This window comes from Syzygium oleosum, unplaced genomic scaffold (genome assembly GCF_021117445.2).
Source record: "Syzygium oleosum isolate NSW1041296 unplaced genomic scaffold, Sole_v2.1 Sole_v2.01, whole genome shotgun sequence".
NCBI classification, from domain to species: Eukaryota; Viridiplantae; Streptophyta; class Magnoliopsida; order Myrtales; family Myrtaceae; genus Syzygium; species Syzygium oleosum.
In genome coordinates, this window is record NW_026607485.1 from 26,802,783 (window position 1) to 26,826,514 (window position 23,732).

Sequence of the window (23,732 nt, forward strand, 5' to 3'; positions counted from 1 at the left end):
TAATGATGTGATAATGATCCGTCGTCTACGAGATCGTAGCGACGGTGCCCTATGAACCGGGATGCCTTGTTAGATATAAGGGATGCCTCGGAGTTGAGATGCCCCGCGAATTGGGATGCCTCATCAGATGTATGGAATGCCTCGTAAATTGAGATGCCCCGTGAATCGAGAAGACCCGCAAATCGAGATATGATGAAATAATGAACATGATGCATGCTCATGTTTATATGTACATTCATGATGATAAGATACTAGGTGATACTGGTGCATTATGATATGATATGTCATCCGCCTACAATCGAGTGAAAATATTATGTACTAGTATATGTCACGATGATAATAATAATAATAAAAATAATGCGTATGCTCATGCATTTAAGTGTGGTTTGATTGCTTGTGCATGTTAACGTCGGGTTGAGTGTGAAGGTGAATTCCTACCTTAGACTTAGAGGTTTCATTTACTGGGTTTCCGCTCATCCTTTATTTTTTAGTTTGTAGGATGGTCCTCCTTGACATGACCATGGAGGGGGCGAGATGTTATCAGAGGCCCTTAATCTCCTGACTTGATGGTGGCTCACTTTTGCGTTATTGTGGGTAGGGGTGTCAGAACCGAACCGGAAAACCAAACCGAGATACAAACCGAACCGAAAATTTCGTGCATTTCGGTTCGGTTTCGGTTTCGGTTCGGATCATCAAAATTAACCACTTTTTTTTTCAGTTCGGTTCGGATCGAACCGAACTGAAATAAACACTCTTCCTCTCGCCGAGACCATCCTCACGGCCCTCCACACTCTTCCTCTCGCCGCCGTCCCTGCTCTTCTTCTTCTTCCTCCCCATCGACTCGCTCGAGTCTCAAGCCTCGACCTTGCCATTGCCACCCCCGCCGCCGCTGTTGCTGGTGACGACACTCATCTCTCTCAAACCCTAAACGCGGAAAACCCCCCAAATCATCAAACCCCACGAGGAGGCCCAGGAACCCCACCGCCCCTACTCCAATTCGGAACCGCGAGGATCACAACCGCTAGACCTCGAGAGCGTTGAGCTTGTCGCCGCTGGTGCGGGGCACCTGAAGCGTCGCACAGCCGACCACAGAGCAGTGAACCCAACCGAACCGAACCGAACCGGGGGAGGGAGAGCTGAGATCACGAGATCCAGATCACGTCTCTCTCAAAGCAACAAGCCTCCAACAATTTGTCCAAGATTCGGCTCCTATAGGTCACCTCTCTCCCTCTCTCTCTCTGCTTCTCGATTTTCCTACTGATTGTTTTCCCTCTGATGGGTGTAATTGCTCTTCCCTTTTTCGCTTTTTGAATTCCGTTTGCCGCTGGTTGTCTTTGCATGATGATCGATGGGATCGGCGTGGATTTCTGTTTCTTGGCAAAGTGGGGGCCGTTCTTATGTATGCATTTTCTTACTGTAGGGATTTGAGAGGCGCGGAGAAGGTGTTTGTCGAAATGGCTGAGAGGGACGTCATTTCGTGGAATACTATTATTGGAGTCTTTTCGGTGAATGGTTTGTATGAGGAGGCGTTTGTGTTTTTCAACAACATGAATTCGAGGTCTGGTACGAGGCCTAATACGCTGAGTGTTATTAGTGTTTTGCCGGTATGCGTCGGGCTCGAGGATGAAGTCATGGCGTCTCAGATTCATGCTTACACAGTCAAGGTTGGGTTGGTTACAAATGTGACTGTTGGGAACGCGTTGGTGGATGCATATGCAAAGTGTGGGAATGCAGTGGCTTCGAGGCATTTCTTTGACGAGATGGTTGAGAAGAATGTAGTTTTGTGGAATGAGATCATAATGGGCTTTGCTTATGGGGAGCGCAATGTAGATGCTTTTGATCATAGATGTTTTTTATTAGATTTATTGCTTTATTATAATCGTGGCTTTCATACTTCATTTCCTCTGAGATTGCAAATGATTCGATAGATGTCTCTTGGTTCCAATAATGTTGGATAATGAACCAACAAGCGTGTAGAAGCTTGTAGTTGTTTGGTAAGATAAATGGTCTCTTTGTTAACCTGTACCAGGGCATCGAGAAGAAAACTGTGAAGTTGCAAGGAAGCGAGAAGGCAGTTGTTGCACGCCATGAAGCTAGTCATGCAGTGGTAGGCACTGTTGTAGCAAATCTGCTTCCTAGACAGCCACGGGTTGAGGTATATTCTAGCTATGACTTAGCTAGTCCTGGTCTTTTTGTCAAGGCCTTTGCTGTCATGAAAATTGCATGGTTATATGCGGTGCCTAAGAATTTGATTGTACTGCATATGCAGTGGGTTTTCTTTCTTACTATTGTTCAGTTTTTTCAAGCGAAGTTTTTAGGGAAAATTTAAAATGACATTATTCGGAATAGAGTTATAATTCCTAGATTATTTTTAATGGAATTGCAGTATTTGCCTTACCCAATATTTTGAGATCATGTTTTGCTGGTCACTAATGGGTTATATAGGCTGTATGTTTCTGTTTTTGCCCTTCGCCTTATCTTTTTTCTTTTCTTTATGGTACTTTAATGGCCACCCCTTCTATTAAGTATTTGCTTGTCATACAAAGTTTGTTAACTTGACACAGCCACTTGAATTATAATAATTTCAGGTTTTAATTGTCATAGATTGGTAGATGTCTACTTCAATGAGTGAATCTAGTGGCACAAATAGGAGGAGGACGAGATCTTCTGCGTGGGAACACTATAAAAGGACAGAAAACCCAGACAAAGCTGAATATTTATATTGCGGGGCTATTATTGGTTGTTCTACCTCTCAAGGGACTAGTGCGATGCGTAATCATTTAGGTAGATGTAAGGAATTTCCATATGCGAACGTTGAGAAAAGGCAAAACAGTGTCTCGGGTCAACTTGATGGGGTTGGTAGTTCTAGGTCATTTGGTCCATGGAAATTTGACCAAGAAACTAGTCGAAAAGACCTAGCAGCGATGTTCATCATTGGTGAATTACCCTTTAAGTTTGTGGAAAATGAGGCATTTCGGCAATTCGTGAGTAGGATCCAGCCGAAGTTGTCAATCCCCTCAAGGAACACATTGAGGGAGAACTGTTATAAGTTTTACTTGGAGGAAAGATGCAAATTGAAAAAATATTTTTTCGATACATCTCCAAGGGTTTGTCTCACAACGGACACGTGGACTTCTTGTCAAAATATGAGTTACATGTGTCTCACTGCTCATTTTGTTGATGGTGATTGGAAGTTGCAAAAGAAAATCTTGAATTTTTGTCAAATCCCGGGACATTCTGCTGAAATTATAGAAAAAGCAGTGGAGAAATGCTTGACTAGTTGGGGGATTAAATACGTTTTTTCTATAACCGTGGATAATGCGAGCTCAAATGACTTGGGTGTTCAATACTTGAAAAAAAGACTCCACTCTTGGAACACTCTAATTTTGTCGAGTGAGTTACTCCATGTGAGATGTTGTGCTCACATATTGAGTTTGATTGTGAGAGAGGGTTTGAAAGATATAGATGATTCTATTGTTAGAATACGCTCAGCTGTGCGTTATGTGAGGTCTTCTCCTGCGAGGTTGCAACGGTTTAAGGAGTGCATTGAGCTAGAAAACATCGAGTCCAAGAGTCTTGTATGTTTGGACATGGAGACTCGTTGGAACTCAACATACCTGATGTTGGAAGCAGCTTTGAAGTTTCAGAAGGCTTTTATCTTACTAGATATTCGGGATAGCAAGTTTGTTGAAGAGCTTTCCAAGGTGAGGGGGTTGCCTACTAGTGATGATTGGGAATATGCCTGTCAATTTCTTCCTTTCTTGAAGTTGTTCTATGATACGACTTTAAAAGTATCGGGTTGTTCTTATGTCACTAGTAATGATATGGCGAAAGATGTCTATGAGATTTTTATGATGATTGAGAGATATTGTGTGAATGAGGATAGGAGTTTGCAGGAAATGGCCAAGAGAATGAAGACCAAATTCAATAAGTATTTTGGCAATGTGAACAACATCAATCTAACATGGTTCATTGCATGCATACTTGACCCTCGACATAAGTGGGAGTATGTGAAATGGATGATTAATCAAGTTTATGAAAGCAAGCGGGCAGAAACTTTACGAGATAAAGTAACATCATCTCTAACGTCATTGTTCGAGCAATACCGCACCGGTATATGCCCCCAAAGCAATTTAAGGTCAAAGGGTACAAGGACAATGAACGTGTCAATGTCTCCTGTGGTTGGTGCGGACATTATGACTGCAATGTATCTTAGCCAAATGGGACAAGAATATTTGGAAGAAAAATCCGAATTAGATAAGTATTTGGAAGAAAGATGTGAACGCTATAGCGCCGACTTTGATATCTTAAATTGGTGGAAAGTCAATTCTTCGAGATATCTTATCCTCTCTTCCATTACTCGAGATATTTTGGCCGTGCCCATCTCAACTGTAGCATCAGAGGCTCCATTCAGCACAGGAGGTCGTGTACTTGACGTGTTTCGTAGCTCCTTGACCCCAAGCATGGTGGAGGCTCTTATATGTATGCAAGATTGGCTACGATCCACACCACTTTCACTTTCGATTGAGGAGGACTTAGAAGAACTCGAAAATTTTGAGTCAGGTGAGAAAAAATTATCGTGGAATATTTTATATCCTTTAATATTGCAATAGATACTTCAATTCTCATTTTTATTGTGAATTTAATGTAGAGTTGTCAACTGTGACCGCGGAGCTGAACTCGATATTGGTTTCCCTTGATGATTGACGAACAAAAGAGAAGTAGTCATCTCCTTGATGTGTAAAGAAAGCAAGTGAGTACTGGAGATTCTGTATTCTTTTTTGCAGCTAATCCATTATTCAATTATTTTTAAAAAAGGAAGGCTCAAAAACTGCACATTTCTAATTCATCAATTGAAAAACCAAATCTACAGTGGGGTTGCAGAAAATATTATCTCTCCTAGAGTCAGATGATGCCAATGTACGGATTCATGCTGTGAAGGTGGTGGCCAACCTTGCTGCTGAAGATGGATTTCCATCTTTCTCTTGAAACTTCTTATCAGATGTGAATTGAATGTCATCCCTTTCTCTGGGAGCATGTTTGTATCTTCTTAAGTAAATTTCTCAATCAATATGGCTGGGATGGATATTCGCCGAACTGATTGGGTTCTGAAAGACCCTTTTGTCTTTTTTTCCAGAACACGTGAATTGGTCTCTGCAGCTCACAATGATTGATGGTGGTTGTTTAAAGAGAGTTGACTGGCCTCACTGGAGGCCATAAATGTTCATGTAGGCCCGCCAATAATCTCCATCTTCAATAATTGCAGCTCTTCATTTCTCTATTCCAAATAATGCGATTGACGTGATGAAGTTAGGCGCACCGAAACTGGGGGGAGACTAGAGAAAGGATCGAAACGACCACCTGAAACTTTTGTTGTTCAGAGACACCTTAGCCAGCTTAGGGTATAGATTAGGATGGATGGCGCCAAATAGTCATCTGAGGAACAGGAGAAAGAAAAGATACAGCGACAAAGAATTCCCAAAAGCTTTTGAACAATGGACAGTTTTATCTGTTCTGCAAACAACTTTCAATTTTTATCACCATCAATCTCTTGCAATTAGTCATTTTGTACACATCATGTGGATGCAATTACAAGAAGAGCCATGTCAAGGGCGATATCAAAACAAGAATCCTCCCATGGCGCTATTGAACAAATCACCCGATATTACAACTCCCCAAGTAGAAAAGCAGAAAAATTCAACCTCGACTCAAGCAAAGACAATATCGCTCAAAATGCCGGCTATGTAGCAAAACTCAATACACTCTGTTGTTTATAGTGTGGTAGAGAGACTTCAGTTGTGGAGAAAACCATCTAAAATTATCATAAATACATTTTATTATCAAGAACTAGTAATTAAATATTAAACATCTTTTTATGTGAAATTATCATGCCAATTCATGCATATTATCAAAATTTTTCTGGTTTCTTTCTTCTTCTTCTTCTTAAATTAGCTATGCATAGATCAAACTAAGTATACATAATCTACTGAAGCCATTATCTTTTTCTACAACGTGATGAAATTTCTAGAGCTTTCTTAATTTTTTATCATAAAATTATCATAAATACATATTATTATCAAAAAATTATCATAAAAAAATTATCATGAAATTTTTTTCATAAAAACAGAAAACCGAGCCATGAATAAAAAAGCAAAAAAAAAACAAAAAAGAAGAAGAAACCGAAAACCGAACCGAACGAAATCGGCTTATCGGTTCGGTTCCAATTCGGTTTGGTTCCTATTTGGTTCGGTTCAAGGAGGCACCCTTAACGGTTCGGTTTTTCAAGAAAACCGAACCGAACCGAACCGTTTACACCCCTAATTGTGGGGGTAGTGTGCTAGTAGACCCAACTTTCTTCCCAGAACTATTTATTATGTTGTGTTAATAACTACTTATGTATGTATAAAGTTGAAGATATGTATATTATGAAACTCGTGCAATTTTCTTGTAAGGGATGTTGTGAAATATTTGTTGTGCTTCCGCATGCGTAATTATAATTATAAAAAAAAAGGAAAGGACACATGTCGCGCGTGACATTCTAGGGCATTACAATATCAGGTTTTTGCTGCGCGCTCCCTAACAAATTGGTATCTAGGCATAATTTCAAGGCAGTAGGCCGAGCTCACACATGAGGGGAAGATTGCTAAGATATACGTGTGAGTTGTGTTAAAGAAATCCCACATCAGAGAATTGATGTGATATAAAGCAATTAATATAACCTAGTTGGTTCATAACTCACTAGTTTAAGCTTGTGAATTTTAAGGGACATATATTCTTTGGTGTCTCAATCCAGGGGTAATCTTTCATCATTACTTAAAATTGAAATTCATCAATAAACACCACTCTCCACTTCTCTCCATTTTCTAAATGTAATTAGGCAAACAAAAATAGTAAAATGGTAATTACAGGCCCCGGTTGCGATAACGCGCATCGATTGTGGCCAAGATCGTGACCAAGTGCATCATGGGTCATGGCCCAAGGTTACAATCGAGGTAGTGACCGAGTGCATCGATTGTGGCCGAGGTGGTGGCTCACGGTGCAGCCGAGGTTGTGACCAAGATGGCCCAAGCTTTTTTATTGTAAAGGATCAGGACAACAAAATAAGTTTGGGAGGACACATTGAAGAAGTTGGAAAAAGTACCTCACAATGAAGTTGAGAAAAAGTTGAGGATAAGCTACAATGCTCTAGATCACTAGCAGAAGCAGATCTTTCTTGACATAGCATGTCTGTTTATTGGATTTGACAAGAGAATTGTAGTTTACTTATGGAAGGTAGGTCTAACTTGATATATTAACATGCTTGAACTTAGGCTCTCTTTTGGTGATTTCCCCGAGTGAAAAGTATCGAGTTTCTGTTGTGCACTCCCTAACAAATTGGTATCTATGCATAATTTCCGAGCAGTAGGGCGACTCACACACGAGAGGGAGATTGCTAGGATGCACGTGTAAGTTGTGTTAAAGAAATCACACATCAGAGAATTGGTGTGGTGTAGAGCAGTTAATATAACCTAGTTGGCTTATAACTCATTGGCTTAAGCTTTCGAGCGAAGATGAGTCCGACTAGATATGTTAATGGAGTTTTTTAGTGAAGGTGGGTCCGACTATATATGTTAACAGACTCGAACTTAAACTCCCTCTTCATGATATCCCCAAACGAAAGGTATTGGGCTTCTGCTGTGCATTCCCTAGCACACTCTGATCGAATTATCATGTTGAATGAGTTGTCATGTTGGTTGATGATTGAACTTGCATACATGTTGACTCAAAATGAATGCTGATTTTGAGGGAAAAAATTATCGATGTTGATTTGATCATTGCTTTGATTGATTTGCAAGCTCTTGTGATATTTAGGATCAGAACTCATTCCCTTAATTTTCATTCAAACTCGCGCGTGTTGGACCGGACTCGTTCCTTTGTTCCGTTAAACATTCAAACGTTTAAGGGGATGGATAGGTACACTTTAGAAAACTTGATTAGGAATTTTTTTTTTTGTCGGAAGATCAAGAATTTTGATCATCGCTACTCTACCCTCTTTTGTTTTAATTACTTAAGATAATTTTTTCCTCATTTTCACAGTTTTCACATGTTAATTGCGCACATGATATCTAAATGGAGCCATCCGAAACACTAGACTCAATCTTACCTCACCCGATGCAACACCAGATGAGCATATGTCATAAATGATATGTAAAACAAATTTCATGCATACTGTATCAAAATACCCAAACAAAATTAGCATAACAAAGCAGAAGTCGTTGATGCAATCAACTGAAGAAGTTCTTCCATTGTCATTTAAAGGTTTCTCGAGAGTCATTGGTAATTTCGGGACTCCAGTACATGCATAGTAGGTTCCGGTCTCCAAAAAATAGGAAACCTGTTCCAACGGGTAAGTTTCATATTGCAAGGTGGAATCTGTGCAGAACTGAAACCGCTCGCGCTCAATTTAAAGGTTTCTTAAGATCTTTTTCACGAAGCTCCAAATTTAGTTCCCTATGGAAGATCGAAGATTCATTTATGTTTAATGAACATCGCGGGATAATATTCTTGGTAAAAATACTCAAACTGGTGCCATTGAACCTTGGCATTAAATTACGAATCTGCCAGCACAATAAAGAAATCCAGACCTAGTCCCCGCCAAAAATGGAAAAAGGGGCCCACCATTCCCGCCAAATCAATCCCTCCTTTTCCCGCCAAATCTCTCCCTCCCTCCTTTCCTCTATCCTCCTCGCTTCTCTCTCTCTCTCTCTGTCTACCTGCAGCAGCGGCAGCAGCAGCAATGGAGACGCCCCGCGGCTCGGCGAAGCGGAAGCGCCCGACCTCGTCTCTCTTCGCCCCCCTCTTCAGCCTCTTCACCCGCTCCGAAGCTCCCGCCGCCGACCCTCGCCGCAAGCTCCCCCGGCGGAACCTCGACCTCCTCCTCCCCGACGACGCCGGCGGCGGAGGCGGCGGCGGCGAGGGCTCGTCTCGCGCCCTCCTCATCAAAGATCTCCGCAGCCGGCGCGTCTTCTCCCTCAGCCCGAAGCCGAAGTCGTGCGGCGGCGGCGGCGGCGGGGACCGGTTCGGTCCGGATCGCGGGGAGGGGAAGCTCGAGGAACCCGGCTCGCCGCCGCGCGGGGACGAGGGCGAGGGTGAGGCCGGTAAGGGCGATGTGGACGCGACTTTGTCTTCGATTATTAGGGAGTACTGCTCTGAGGAGGATGGTGGGATGGATTTGTACAAGGATGATGATGAGATGTCGGGAGAGGACGAAGGACTCGCACAGGCGGATTTTTGGGCCGAGCGCGGTGGAGCGAACGACGAGGAAAGCAATCGGATGCCCCCCGATTCGCCCGAGAAGGACGTCGCCGCCACTGAGACGGCGAAGGGATCGGACGATTCCGGCGACGACTGCGTCCAGACCACTCCCCCCGAAGCGACGGATGTAATCCTGAGCCCGGATGTGGAAGAAAGTGGAGGCAATTGCGAACTCCAGAGGGCAGATCCGCTTTCGGTTGAGCCGCCGCAGGAATCCTCCCAGGATGAAGGTTCTGGAGCTGAACTTAGTAAAGGAAACGACGACTCCGCTTCGAAGGGCGAACCGGTGAGATTCTAACATTTCTCTGACTCTTTAATCGTGTAGTTTACTGGGTCTGTTCTGTTCATACCAAAGAGAGAACCTGAGGTTTTAGATGATTCTTCTTGGGTCTTATTAATGATGGAGATTGAGTGAATGGGTTTCTTTAATAGGGTCTTAATCCGCGTTTTAAATTGAGAAGAAGAATATACAAGAGGCCTGGCTCGATCAGCTACAGGCGATTGCTCCCTTACTTGACAGACATGGCAATGGAAGATTCCTGTAATTCCTCTTTCCTCTCCTCTGAATTGCTCTTTGATTTGATTTCACCAGATGGGGACACTGAGTCTCCACATTGTGTATTGTATGGTTAGGCACTACTAGAGATTCCGGGAGTCAAAAGCATGAAAAGGGTATGGAAGAAAAGCCACCACACGCCTCTATCAGCTCTGGCTACAAAGATATTCCCATGGATGAATCTAGTAAGCATGGATCTGACAAACCTATGGCCACAACTGTTCCCCTGGTTATGCCAACAGTCGATATATCGAAGGATAGAAACTGTCCTGACACCCCTGCTATGGTGAACAAAGACTCGGGCAATCGAGTTATTGATGGCCAGATAGATATTGGAAAGCCTGAATTGATCATACAAGGCTCTACTCTCTGTGCCGATAGTAAAGTCGGAACTTATACTGATGTTGGAAAAGAAAAAGGAGAGGCGGAGGTAATTGATGGTAGGCTTTCTGGAATGGCTGATGATTTGAACAGTGTAAAATCAGTCTCATCTTTGTCTGAGGAGGAGAATATAGTTGATCAATGCTTCCATGAACAGAAGCATACGATGGATGGTGGAATGAAACGATTTCAGCTTATTTCTCCACCCAATTCCAGCAGCGGAGAAAATGGCAACTCAATTTTCGCAGAAACCAGAGGTAGTGATCGTGTTGTGGTTTTGAATCGGACGATTGATACAAATGAAGCAAGATTAATCCCCTCATCAGATTCAGGGATTTTTGGAGAACCAGGGGTAAATGAAACTGAAGGTAACAAAATTAAAATTGTTACGGCTAGTGCAAATGGGGTGCCACAGAATTCTCCTAGCAATACCAGTAACGTGGGCTACTCCATTCCTGACCAAAATAGCGGAAATTCTACAAAGAGCAAAATGGTGAGGCGCCATCTTTAACAGAAACTTTAGAATTCTCTACTACACGGGAGAAGAAAGTTCGCATCTAAAAGTTGAAAGGAGACGATATTCTTTGCAATTTTTTTTATCTCTTGCTTCCTGGCTAATATCGGTTATTGTGACGTTGGAACAGGTGCTAAATCCATGCTCGAGACTGAAGGTGTTCAAAAATCCAAATTCATTCAGTTACAAGAGGATGCTGCCCTATCTTATGGAAATTGCAAAAGATGACTCTTGTAATCACACGACCTCTGCTAATGTTTTTCTTCTGTATTACTTTATTTACATCAAAATATAATTCCCTTTAAACGTTCTGTAGGTACCCCAGGAAATGGTCAATGCTTGAAACTTCTGACTAGGTCTAAAGAGGAGTCTTCTTCACCACCTGTGCTCTCTGACTCTCAGAACTTTCCAACTGATAAGTGCAATGGTGATCGTGGTTCAGCTGATCTTAACATTAGCTCTCCAACATCAGTGGCACATGGTACTTGTTTGCAAAAGGATGAAGATATTCTTGCCGAACATGTCATACAAAGTACAGATAGCGAGTACGAATCTTCTTATGGTATTGTGAATGCGAGAGATGAAGGGCATCTGCAGGCAGCATCATCATATCCTATTGCTGTTCATCAATTGAAAGAGGATTCCCACACTATGTCACGTCAGTCATCTGAACATGTTGGGGGGTTACATGGAAATTCAACACCAGAACTTTCTTCTGATGCAAAAGAAACAGGAGCAGAGGGACCAATGCAACATCTTTCTCAAATTGGGGCTTCAGATCTGTACGGGTTTCCTGATGAAGCTTCAAGAAGGGGAATTTTGAAAAGAAATCCGCGAGGATGCCGTGGGCTGTGTAGTTGTTTGACCTGTGCTTCCTTCCGGCTCAATGCAGAAAGGGCATTTGAGTTCTCAAGGAACCAGATGAAGGATGCTGAAGAAATGACTTTTGATTTGATAGATCAACTATCTCAACTAAGGAGCATAGTGGAAAAAATCAACTGTGGTGCTAGCAATCTTGCTATGCTGCAGGTAAATCACCAAACTGATATGCCGAGTCTACTTTCATCCTATCATGTCTTACAGCTGCATTTAAGATGTATTATCTGGTGTAGCTTGATGTTTGATTTTTCATGGGTTATATCATCACATAGAATGTTCTTATGATCCACTCCATGATCCTTGTGTGTGCATGCTCATGTGCGTGTCCCCCCAACCATGTAACTATGCATGGTTTTATGGCAAAACGTTTGTGGAGTAGTTTTTCCAGTTTTTTATATGATTCTGTTGTGGATGCAATCAATTTAGTTCTTTCATTACATTTTTTTCTTTACTAAAGTACTTGTCGGAAGAACAATCATTAAACGAGATACGATCACGAATATCTCACAAGCACCTGGATGTCTTGAATCATGTAAATGAAGCTCCATTCTCGGTCATCTCAGGTGCTTGGCTTCGACAGAAAGGCATGAAGCTGGTTGTATTGCTAGTTTCTGTGTAGATCCTCAAATGTAATATGAGTATTTATGGTTTTTTGCGTTTCCTACTCATACCTCGTAAAAATGATAAATATGTCTTGTACATTTTGCTGAACGAGTCGTCATGGAAGCCTTTTAACTTTTTAGAAGTACCGAGAAAGATGGCTTTGGTCACAACAGTCGCATCTGAAATGCACATTGACAGTGCCAGAAGTATTTTTCTGCTTGTTTATAAGGTGGGAGAGACATCATTGTGTTAAAGGAATAGGAAGCTTGGTGGCTTGTCATTTCATTGTACTTGTTTGCTTGATCAGATGATTTTAATAAGGTATTAAGCTTCTGGTTTCTTTGTGCAATTCCCCTCTAATGTATGAAGATCATTCTAGGAATCTCAGGTAAGAGAAGCTTGTAGAAGAGCATCAGAAGCTGAAGAAGTAGCAAAACACCGCCTTTCTCAAATGAATGATGAACTCAATATCCACTGTAGAGCTGTTGTAAGTAGTAGTCTAAACCATACTCTTATTGTCTCGTGATTCTTCAAATTACCTAGTTCTGACAATTTATGAAACTGATCAAGTATTGTTGATCTCAATGGTGACAGCGCTTGCATCGCCCGAGGGTAATGTTCAATGACAGCACAGAAAACCAACTGCAAAGCAAAGGGTCTTGAGTAATGTCCTTGTTGATTCTGTTCTATTTGTGCAACACTAGTATCGTTTGAAGATGTTAGGAATTATTTGAAGTAGCAAGGTCAGAGATCTGATCGGGTCAACGTGAGTTGGGTGCGCTTTATGGAACCTGGAGATGAGGGATGATACTGGCTTTGACGTGGTCGGATGTAAAGATTTCCCATAGAATATGGTTGGAGCATTGAGGTGCACATTATGCAGTCTTATTTGGCCAAAGCACGATAGTACGGTTCAGGGGAACGAGTTTTAGATTCAGAGTATGTTAAAGCGAGGAACTTCCTGGGATACTGCTATCAAGAAGAGAATTTCCAAAATGATGAGTGTCCTGTAAGAAGAGATCCACTTCCGTGTATATTTTGTTGCCACGCTTTGACGACATTAACTAATAGGATATAATTATAAGATTGTTGCATATGAGTTTACAGATTGCCATTCTTGTTTTTCTGACCAGTTTCCTCTTAACCAGTAACACTGTACACATGTTCCCTTAGTACCAATTTAAATTGGTTTAATACCACAAAAAATACACGTGACAAATTTATTCCAAATAAGTGTACTTGTGATAAATTTACTTCAAATCAATATCCCAAACTAGTATATTGTGATAAATTTTTCTTCCGTAAGTTTCCGTTAAATCTTATCGTCAAATTGCTAAGTTAGACGACATGTGACTTGACTGGTGTATTAGTTTGAGATTTTACTTTTTGTTTGTATCAGTTTGTGACCTTTCGTGAGTATTAATTTAGTTTAACGGAAATTAATGGAGAATGAATTTTTCACAGGTGTACTAATTTGGAGATTTTAATGGTTGAAAAACTAATTTGAAGTAAATTTATCACAAATATATTAATTTAGGGTTTTTCGTGATATTATCCCGTTTAAATTATTCTTTTGACCGATTCAAGCACCATCAGTTTTCATGAGCAAGACACAGCTGTAATCACGCAAAATGGAAGAGGGAGTCGTTCTGGGACACCTTTGACAAGCCCACAGGCTAGGATCTTATGGAGTTCAGATCTTGCTCTCGTTCAAAATTTGTCCTATCTAGTCCTTGACGAGGGACTTTACTTTTACTGTATCTTGTTTCCAACTTGGTGTTTTCTACTTTTCATTCAAAGCATGGATCCGATTTGCTTCCCCCTGCATCACAATATTCCCCGAATTTTCTGCTACTGCGAGATTTACTACCATCCTTGCTGCTCGAGCTTCATCCTGACTAGTTCAAAAGAACCACAATTACCTCTATCAATCCCTTCTGGGGACCCCTCTTTATCGAGTTCGTTGTCTACCCTGCTAATTAAGAAGCGATACTCGAACAAGGCAGAACTTTTTAGGCTGCTGTGTTAAATCCCGTCTACTTTAATCTGAATTTTTTTTATCACGAACACTCAATAAAATGCATCTTTATATGAGCTGTCTACGATCGTATGACATGTTCTACAGGTGGACATATATGGTTATATTAAGACCGTGACAGTAATTGAATTTTTCACTATGCAGAAACTTCCTTTTATTTTGATGGTAAAGATCACTTCTAGATCTTATTATCTGTTTGCTTAATTGCGAGTGAGCAAAAGCATGGTTTTCAAATGCTCGTGAACTATTCTTGACAATCTTTCTTGCCCACCAAACGGCTTTAATTGAAAAGGGAAAAAGAAATGATATTCCTGTGCTTAGTCGTTTAATGCATCAAGTGTTGGATTGCACTGGGAGCCGCTTTGCATCAAGGAATGTCCGTCTTTCTTTCGATATTTGCTCTGAATATCACGTTCACGTGGATTATTTTCCAAAGCCGAGAGCTAATTGATTTTCAGGAATGCATGTTCGCAATGGTTACCAACTTGATTCATCCGGATGCCACCGTCAAAATCATAGAAATGTTTCGAAGACCGATGATTTTGCCAGCTTCTTGATCTCTGTGAGACCGTATTATATGAGACACTGAACAAGAAAAGAGAATGCAAAGTTTTATTACATAAAGTAGAACAACTGCTCCAAACATATCCTCATGTCACAACCGTGGCTTTACAGAGTCGGTGATATGGCAACATTCAATCCCCCCCAGCCTTCAACAAGAAACAATGTACAAAGGCCATTTATTATTATTTCCCCACCCCAGAATCAAGACATTACAAGCGAGTCGTGACTTGAACATGTGAAATGAAACAAAAGACTTGAACATGTGAAACGAAACAAAAGAATCCATTAACTATATACCGCCGAACAACCTTCCATTCGACCAAGTCGATTTCCCCCTTTCTTTTCTAGAATCGAGAGCGCTTGCATTCGACTGGGATGCCTTGAGGGAACCTACTGGTGTCCGCGCAGTAGTCGTAGATCATAAAGTACTTGTGGACCCACCTGAGCCGCCTGCGGCTGTTGGCGTCGAGCTCATTGGCCTGCCACGTGGTTCCGGAGGAGGAGGAGGGCCGCCTGATCTCGCAGGACGAGGAGGCCGAGGACCAGGTGCAGGCAGTGGCCTGGAAGTTCCTGTAGTACGCCGTGAAGGGCGCTTTCGACCAGTCCGTCTTGATCAGGCCTCCTCTCGTGGCCCAATCATCAGCATTCCAAAGGCTTGAGTATATCTTCATGGGCTGGTTCTTGGGGAAGGGCACACCAATTGACTCTGCATTCTTGAACACTCTAATCGGAGTGTTGTCCACCAAGAAGCTGAAAACCAGAAAGAGGGCATGTCAAAACATTGAGTTTGTCACAAAGTTAAATCGATTCAACTCACGATCCAATGTTTTTTTTTATTTCATATCAAGACGCGATCGATATACCGCTTTTAGCGACACTCACATTATGTGCTGGGGCTTCCAGATGACGGAGTACGTGTGGAAATTTCTGGTGGGGTCAAACCACAAGTAGAACTGTTGCTCTCTGTTGCCCTTCCCTTGAGTGAAGACGTTTGTGTGGAGGATATAAGGGTCGCCGCTCAAGTTCCCGAGGAACTCGAAATCGATCTCGTCGTGAGTCGGCCCTTGTGAAGACAGCTGCAATAGCAACAACAATCGGAGTAGCTCATGTCAATCCGTGCACCGTCTCGGAGAGTACGAAGATCCGTAAGCTATCGATAAGTCGCCATAAGATATGCAGGCAGATGATATCTATGGATGACTTGCTTTGAAATATATTTCACCTACTCATTGAATTTGCTTGGACTCAAAAAGGAATTGTTTTGGAATGTTTAAGAGATTTTATCTTTCTTTTTCATTGTAATAAATGGAGACACGGTATTCATGTGATGGACATGGTCCGATCTTTTTATCTGACAAAATTTCATCACCAAAACGTAGAGTTGTGCGTTTCAAATTGGTTCCAGCTTTCTCTTTCACCAGCTGCTTTTTGCCTTCTAAAGATGTCTCATGTGAGCCAAACCTTAATGATGTCAAAGCGCCAATATACACAGTCAAAAAACTATTCTTCCACTCAAAAAGATGCAGAAGAGAAAAAGAAGTCGTGGGCGATCATACGCTAGCTTGAAAGGTGTTGGTCTAGAACTACATAGTCTGGTAATCTAAATCAATCGCAAACCAAAACCGAAAGACAAAAAAAATTGTCATTTTTTTCCAGCTAAAACGACCTCGTACGTACGTGAAATTTGTTCCCTGCATAAAGTTCGCATGATACGATACAAACGATAAAGATACGTACGTAGTAAGCGGTAACGGTGCCGGCGGAGTTCCCGGCGACAAGCTTGAGCTGCATGTCGATCCGGCCAAACAGGTACTCCTTCTTGGACCGGAAGCCCGACCCCGACACCTTGTCGAGGGAGAGCGACAGGAGCTGACCCCCACCGAAGATCTTGGCCCGGTCGCCGCCACCCCACGTCACATCGAAGTCCTGGTAGAAGTTCCCGGCTCCTGCTTCAGCAGCAGCCATGAATAACAAGCTCACGAGCACCATGTAGGAAGCACAAGGACCTCCACCTCCATGAGCCATGATTGAACTAACACTTTGGCTTGAGAGAGAGAGAGAGAGATGGGTGATGTTGTGAGGCCTTTGGTAGGGCTTATGGGGGTATATAAATGCAAAGAATGGACGGGTTGATGTGAAATATAATAAAGCAAAAAGAAGGAATGGGATGGGAATGATGCTTGAGAGAGAGAGAGAGATCAAAAGAGACGCGTGAGGCATTAAGTTGGAGAGCCAAATTTTAAAAAAAGAGCTGGTGCCAGCTGAGCAAAATAATACCATCAAAGCTGGAAACTTTTGTTTTGTGGTGGTGTTGGTGTGGAGTGGTCTTTCCTCATGATTTCCTGGTTTTTGATTCCTAGGAAAAGCAAAAGGAAAACACAAGCGTTTGAATGCTCACAAGGTGTGGATGTTAAAAATCTAACACCAAAGGGTAACCTGAGTTGGTTGAGCATCCACATTAAATTGCGCCTCAAGAAATGCGGGCATAGATTCGAGTCCCGACGAAAAGCAAGTTCGCTCCTGAGCGACGCGATTGAAGAGCACTGTCGTGACTCGAGAAATCGGCTGCGCTCGATGAGAGACGGGTCTTACGATGCTTGACTTGTGCTGATGAGGGAACACGACGCGAGTTCACCGAGAGAAATTCGGCGTGCTTTTCGTCATGTAACGTTTCGGTGGCGACACGAAATGATATCTGCCTATCAACATGAATGCGACGACATAACACGACACGACACGAGTTATGTCGGCCGATGAAAAGATTCAAACAACCAACCTCATGAAAAAGTCGTAGATTTTCAATAACAAATTTAATCTCGTGACCATCTTACTATTTGTTCATCTCGTCGCCTCGAGATTATATTTTATCAACTATGACAAAAATCCCTCTCTTGATATGATCCTACATTAAGTAAAGGTTGGAGGCAATTCACATCGTGTCAGTCGATTTTAACTTGATTTGGAGTGATCATTTTCTGCAAATAATTGAGTATAGTCTTTTGAGATGATCTTATGGAGGGTGCATTATTTGATGTAACCTTTGTTTTGGTGGGTTCTATTCCTAGGGTTTTAATAGAAACCCGTTGTCTCATCATTTTGTTCCCAAACAATCACATGTAGGGCCCCTTTTTCCCTTGATTCAAAAAATAGGAGGTGGATGACAACCGGGTAAGGTATGGATGAAATATATGTTACAGAAAGCTTCAAAATTTCTCATGTTCCATTGGACCACCAATCATATGTGGCCTCGGCCATTCACGGCGCGCCACCTGGCAGAACGATATACGAGCCGCTCTCCGAGAAAGGAAATCGCCTATGTAATAATCGGAAAATCACTAACGCGTGTGGATCTATCTATACATTAGTGGGTTTGCATATGCGATAATCGAGAGAGAGCGACCGAAGAATAGTCGTCACGCTTCTTGCGATATCACCGGACGCACCCGTGTAGATGCGTGTTGAGTTTCCACCCGAGAAAAGAGAAAAAGGCAATGACACAGTTGGCTCAACATGTAAGCAAGATGATTCCCTCACTCAACAGAGATTTTTTACACGATGCTCGTGAGCAATTGGAGAGGACTAGAGATGGCAAAGTTGCCCCATTAACAAGGGTCCCGAGAGACCAGATGAGTCCATTGATGTCTTGTCGTTGAGCAGCGGGAGATTCCTCCCTTCCTATCCACTTTCCTTCGCCTTGGTTGCATTCAGAAACTCATCGCGACAGAAGGCAACGTCTTGTCTAAAGATGACCTCCAATGGAAAAAATAAAATAATTGCTCTCCATCGAAATGTCAATGAGTTTTCCTGTTGTCCTTGATCTCGTGTGTGTGTTGTCCCCTAGCTCTATCATTAGCTGCCTTTGGAGTGTGATGGGGTTTGCAATTTCGCTTCCAAAAGATGACGGAGGTACTTTGTAATTTCAAGGCACGCGGCGGAAATTCGATAGGGAAATCGCCGCGAGAAAGCTTGAGTCCGAGCCGGTTAATTCGTCCGGTCGGACGCACATTTACTCAAAAGTTCAAGCTAACAAGTCATGATCTTACTATGATGTATCAGTTGCTCCACACGGTAACAAATCTTCGATACAAGACTTTTCTGACATAACTCGCACGCTCACCCCGCAACAAAATCCTTAAACTCTTCGATCTCACGTTTTATTCGATATCTCGGCACGGCAATGGCCTAAAGAAAAGGGAAAGATATCTTGGTTTCACGTTTGTAAAAGAGTCGCTTTTGCCATCGTCGTCTAAACAAAAATTCAGTATGAGACAAGTGACTGTGCTTAAAAAGAAAAGAATCAGGGTTCAGAGAGAGAGAGAGAGAGAGGGACGAAAGGGTGGTTGAGACTTGAGAGAGAGTGTAGGGGAAAGGGTGGGCAATGAAGAGAACATCTAGCTACCGTCATAATTGATAACCCTCGCTTAGATTGTAATGAAATTGTTAACAAGACGCGAACGTTGAGATGTTACAAACAAAATTAATGGAAGAAAGTCGCGGATTTTGCAATCAAGGCTCCATCTGTTTCGCGGAAAATAAATGATTCAGAGAATATGTTTTTAAAAATGATCGCTCGTATCGCTTATAGAAATGAACGAACGAGACATATTTTCATCGTCCACTATAATGTTTATACATAGATTGTCGTCGATAGTGAAAACTTTTGTTATTTACTGCTTATTTCAAGCTATATAAGTGATAATATTAGGAAAATGATTCTTAAATCGTTCATTTTCCACGAAACTAAAGGAGCTTAAGGATAGAGATAAAATGGATGGGAAGCGGCTATTAACATGGAATTCAATACCTTCAAATGTCACTCGGCATAAATTGACTGAAAATACCATCCGATCGCTACGAAAGAATTAAAGAGCTTCGTTGGTGAGTGCCCTCGCAGTGCCCGTTAAGTAATAAAAATGAGGAAAGTCCTATAGTTTTACCTGGGCAAAAATACACCAGAAGTGCCACAACTTGTGTACGGAAATCACTTTGGTGTCATAATTTTTTTTCGGATCACTTTGGTGCCAACTTTTTTGAAAAACGATCATTTTAGTGCCAATGCTGACGTGGCTCGTCGGAAATCCGATGTGGCGCTGACACGGCTCGCTGGAGAGGTCCATGGCTCGCCGGAGAGGTCCAGTCAGCATTAAAAACCAAAAACGACTCCGTTTAGCCTGCTGACATGTACTTTTTTTAAAAAAATTATATTTATTTATTTAAAAAAAAGGTTGTAGCAGCGGCGAGGGCTCTCTCGCCGATGCTGCAACCTTTTTTTTAAATTATTATTATTTTTCTAAAAATTAAAAAATTCGAAAAAAAAAAAGCCACATAATTTTCACGTGTACAAGTCAGACCATTTTTTTTTAATATAAATGCCAGGTCAGCTTTTTGGCCGGAATCACTAAAGTGATCTATTTTCCTCCGACTTGGCAGCAAAGTGATCCGAAAAAAAGTTATGGCACCAAAATGATCGCCGTACACAAGTTATGGCACTTATAGTATACTTTTGCCGTTTTACCTGTAACGTTTCCTTCGGGTCACACGTAACAACAACTAAATAATCTCAAACCAAATGTGCTCAATAAGTGCTCGGAAGAAACTCGTTAATGGGAAGGAAAAAAACAAGAGCGGTCGGGGTTGCGTCTTTGACCGATTTCGTGTTGAAATAGGCACATCAAAGGCCAAGGTGGATCATAATCAAAGCTACGCGACAGCAGAAGAACAGATGAAACCCGTGAAGCACTCGAGAAATGGCCATTTTATCAAATTATATGAGCCCCTCTCTCTGTCTCTGGTCATTATATTTATGCCATCCACCATAAGAAGTTCTTCCTTATTCAAGCGAGAATTCCGTCCATCGAGTCCGTGTTGGAAACTTTACACCGACCCATCCACTGTTATCCACTGAGATCACTTGGACGATAACCGTAATTAATTTAAGACGGTCAAACTTTATTTTATGAAACTTAGCTAATTGGCGGTGGTGGAAGGAGACTATATGTACATAAAGATCTACACCCCACTCAAATGCAAGTCGGGGTGGACAGACATGCGAGACACGGATAGCACCGACTCTGATACCATGTTGGAAAGTTGAAGTGGAGGAAGATCATATGTATGTAAAGAGAATACAGAACCCATTGTCAAGAGATGTGAGATAATATTTCGACAAGATTTAAGAGATCAACAAGTTACTTTATGATACTTTCGGTTAATATATCTAAGGTAGTCTTTCCCATCGTCAAGGGGAAAAAAAAGTAAAAAGACAAAGGTTCGGATACTTTTATGAACATAAAAGAGAGTTTTGTTGTTAACCATGTTTTACTTTTAATTGCTTAAGTGGCCCATTCGGATACAAAATTGAAGCTCAAAACCTGCACCAACCCCATTCACTCAATAAAAAACAAACCCTAAAATCCATGGTAGAAATATAAAGGGCTCAGCCCCCAACAACTGCAGTTTTAAGATTGTAACGTGTCAGGGTCGATAAATAAATGGCGGGTGTCTCGATATACTTGTTAAGCATACTAAATACCGAATGTTTGTTATTTTAAGACTTTGAGAATAAGACGTTGAAAGCAAGTGTCCCGAACTGATTGTTAAGCATAGTAGACGCTACTTAAGCACGGCAATCAAGATTGGAGAAGTGAGCATGAGGTCTCTCTCTCGACCCGTCGTAATCATAGCTTCCGCCTTTTCCCCGTGTGATAATTAATCATATGAGTTCAAGCATCGATGCCTATAGATTCTTTGATCATTAGCTTTGTGTATAATATAATCTCGCGGTCTCTAAACAAATTTAAAGTAGCTTCATCAAGTAGAATATATTCCTGGGATTATTGAAAAGTCGATCAAAGGTGGTTGTGTAAAGCTATAATAAATCCTTCGTAGCTGCCCGAAAGCCGGCATGCAATGGAAAGGTTCTCTTGCGGCAGGAGAGATGGGCCAGTGGGAGCGAGTGGATGGCACTGTGAACACGGAAACAGGATTAGGATCACCACCATCTAAGTCCATCAACCGAACAGTGATTGGCGGTGCGAATCGCGCCGGTTGGAACCGAGCTAGCCCTCTAAATGTTGATTATCAGATCATCAAGGCTTTTCGCGGGACCATGCCATTTCATGCATGAGATGGAGCGAGCTCATATGCTCCAAACCGACGTGTGACTAGCGCATTTGGCCAACGATGGAAGACAGCCCTACTTCTGAGTGCGCCCGCCTGAGTTGTTCTTGTGTTTTGGCTTGTTGGGAGGGGAACTCCTTTTTTCCAATTGGAATTATCACAAACACATCCAGCCAATGATTTGAAACTCCTTACCAACAAGGGTTGTGGGTATCTGGTGTTGTAAAAATTTGAATGGCTTCGAATCAAGAGAGCAATCAAGTCGGACTTTGAGGCGTGATATCACTTTCCTTAAGGATTTATTTGCCCCACAATTGTTGCTAATGGTCACCGCAAAAATCCTCCATGATACAACAAAGTCTCAAAATGAGAATACTAGATAACAATTTAGTATTTCTCCGGGATCTCTCTAGGAAACAATTGAAAATGATGGCTGTAGTTTTTCGAAAGAAGACTTGAAAAATTGAATGATTTTCCTTCTTGCCAAAAACCGACATATATAGAAATCGGTCTTCATAGGCAACTCTTCACGAAAGGTTGCAAAGCTAACAAAGATATTCCTTCGGAAGAAGTTGCAAACCGAACAAATGCAACCCTTCGGAAAGGTTGAAAACGAACAAGTATAATCTCCAAAAGTTGTCTTGAAAAGACACATGTAAAATTCGGAATAAAATAAAATAAAAATATATATAAATAAAATTCCGAATTTTCATACTTTCGAAAATTATTTAATAAACAAAAAACAACCTTTCAACTAATAAAGATTAAGGAGATAACCTTACGAAATAAAATAAAAAATAAAGGGATCAGAGCTAATTAAACCGCGCAAATGGCCCACTTACCCAAAACTTTCCTATGTGGGATAAAGGAAAAAAGCATTGTTTTGTTTGTTTTACAAACAAACATCCAACATCTGGCATCCGGTAGGGTTGAGCGGTGATCATTGGGTAGGGCTGGCGCCCGAGCCTAAGTTACGATGTGCACCAAGAAAGGAGAGGCTTTTAGGTTTTGTTAACACACAGATTTCACATGCCACGTTAGGTTCGGGTGCTTCATGATCCTATTCAACTATTATAGGCCTGCACAAAATTTGCCTACAACAGGTTTACTTTTCACTAAATGCAACCTTTTGCTACCGAGCTACAAAATGATTTTTCCGTAAGAATCCGCCTACCCCGACACAAATTGTCTATCTTTGATTAAATTGAATAGATGAAATTCCACCATGTTTATGAAAACTAGCCCAAGATATCACCGGTCCGATAGAAAAGAGACCTTCTCGAGGGAAAATCTTAATTCCAATAAAGTAACATATATGCTTATCTACTCGTGGGTATCAGAGAGATATGATGCATGGCCCTGCCTAAAGTCATGATTGATTCAAATGCCATGAATGCATGGCAGTTCTTAGAGTATAGGGATTGATTCAAATACCCCCGTGAGGGTTGGTGAACGGATCCACTTATGTTAGTATATGGGACTCCACCGATTTTATCATTGCATGACAAAGGATAAAATCTATTGAGCTATGTATTGGTTGAGTAGTCTTTATAGGTATGGAGAATATATTCCTCTTGAGCAATGTCATGTCCTTCATCACTTTTTAACTAAAATTAGTGGCAAGGCAGCATATAGGAGAGACCCATCCCTATCTCCAATGCTTATAATTACATCTATATAACCACTACTTCTTGGCTCCACCCAAATGGATTTGTTTTCTATACACTCATTGTTGACAAGGGTATAGAATAAATTAGTCGTCGACGAATCCTTTTTAACAAAAA

At 41.6% G+C, this 23,732-nt stretch overlaps 3 protein-coding genes and 1 long non-coding RNA gene across 4 annotated transcripts; 3 read left to right on the forward strand and 1 right to left on the reverse strand.

Annotated features, from left to right (window-relative positions):
• The first annotated feature begins 1,454 nt into the window (after positions 1 to 1,454).
• On the forward strand, positions 1,455 to 2,091 carry LOC115686307 (pentatricopeptide repeat-containing protein At4g21065-like). Its single transcript, XM_056308387.1, has 2 exons — positions 1,455 to 1,848; positions 2,030 to 2,091. Exons 1-2 carry the CDS (start codon positions 1,455 to 1,457, stop codon positions 2,089 to 2,091), a joined length of 456 nt encoding a protein of 151 aa, XP_056164362.1.
• Positions 2,092 to 2,159: 68 nt separating this feature from the next.
• Positions 2,160 to 5,086, forward strand: LOC130138011 (uncharacterized). The gene is made up of 2 exons (XR_008816442.1): positions 2,160 to 2,268; positions 4,874 to 5,086. It is a non-coding gene; the product is annotated as an uncharacterized LOC130138011 (long non-coding RNA).
• A 3,650-nt stretch (positions 5,087 to 8,736) lies between these two features.
• Positions 8,737 to 13,359, forward strand: LOC115686331 (uncharacterized). The gene is made up of 7 exons (XM_030611583.2): positions 8,737 to 9,580; positions 9,727 to 9,835; positions 9,928 to 10,724; positions 10,876 to 10,978; positions 11,062 to 11,774; positions 12,607 to 12,714; positions 12,822 to 13,359. The coding sequence occupies exons 1-7, from the start codon at positions 8,777 to 8,779 to the stop codon at positions 12,888 to 12,890; spliced, it is 2,703 nt and encodes a 900-aa protein (XP_030467443.2). The 5' UTR covers positions 8,737 to 8,776; the 3' UTR covers positions 12,891 to 13,359.
• A 1,728-nt stretch (positions 13,360 to 15,087) lies between these two features.
• LOC115686295 (xyloglucan endotransglucosylase/hydrolase 2-like) lies at positions 15,088 to 16,912 on the reverse strand. The gene is made up of 3 exons (XM_030611528.2): positions 16,567 to 16,912; positions 15,712 to 15,905; positions 15,088 to 15,579 (listed from the first exon to the last, which is right to left on the reverse strand). Exons 1-3 carry the CDS (start codon positions 16,852 to 16,854, stop codon positions 15,174 to 15,176), a joined length of 888 nt encoding a protein of 295 aa, XP_030467388.2. The 5' UTR covers positions 16,855 to 16,912; the 3' UTR covers positions 15,088 to 15,173.
• Between the last annotated feature and the right edge of the window lie 6,820 nt (positions 16,913 to 23,732).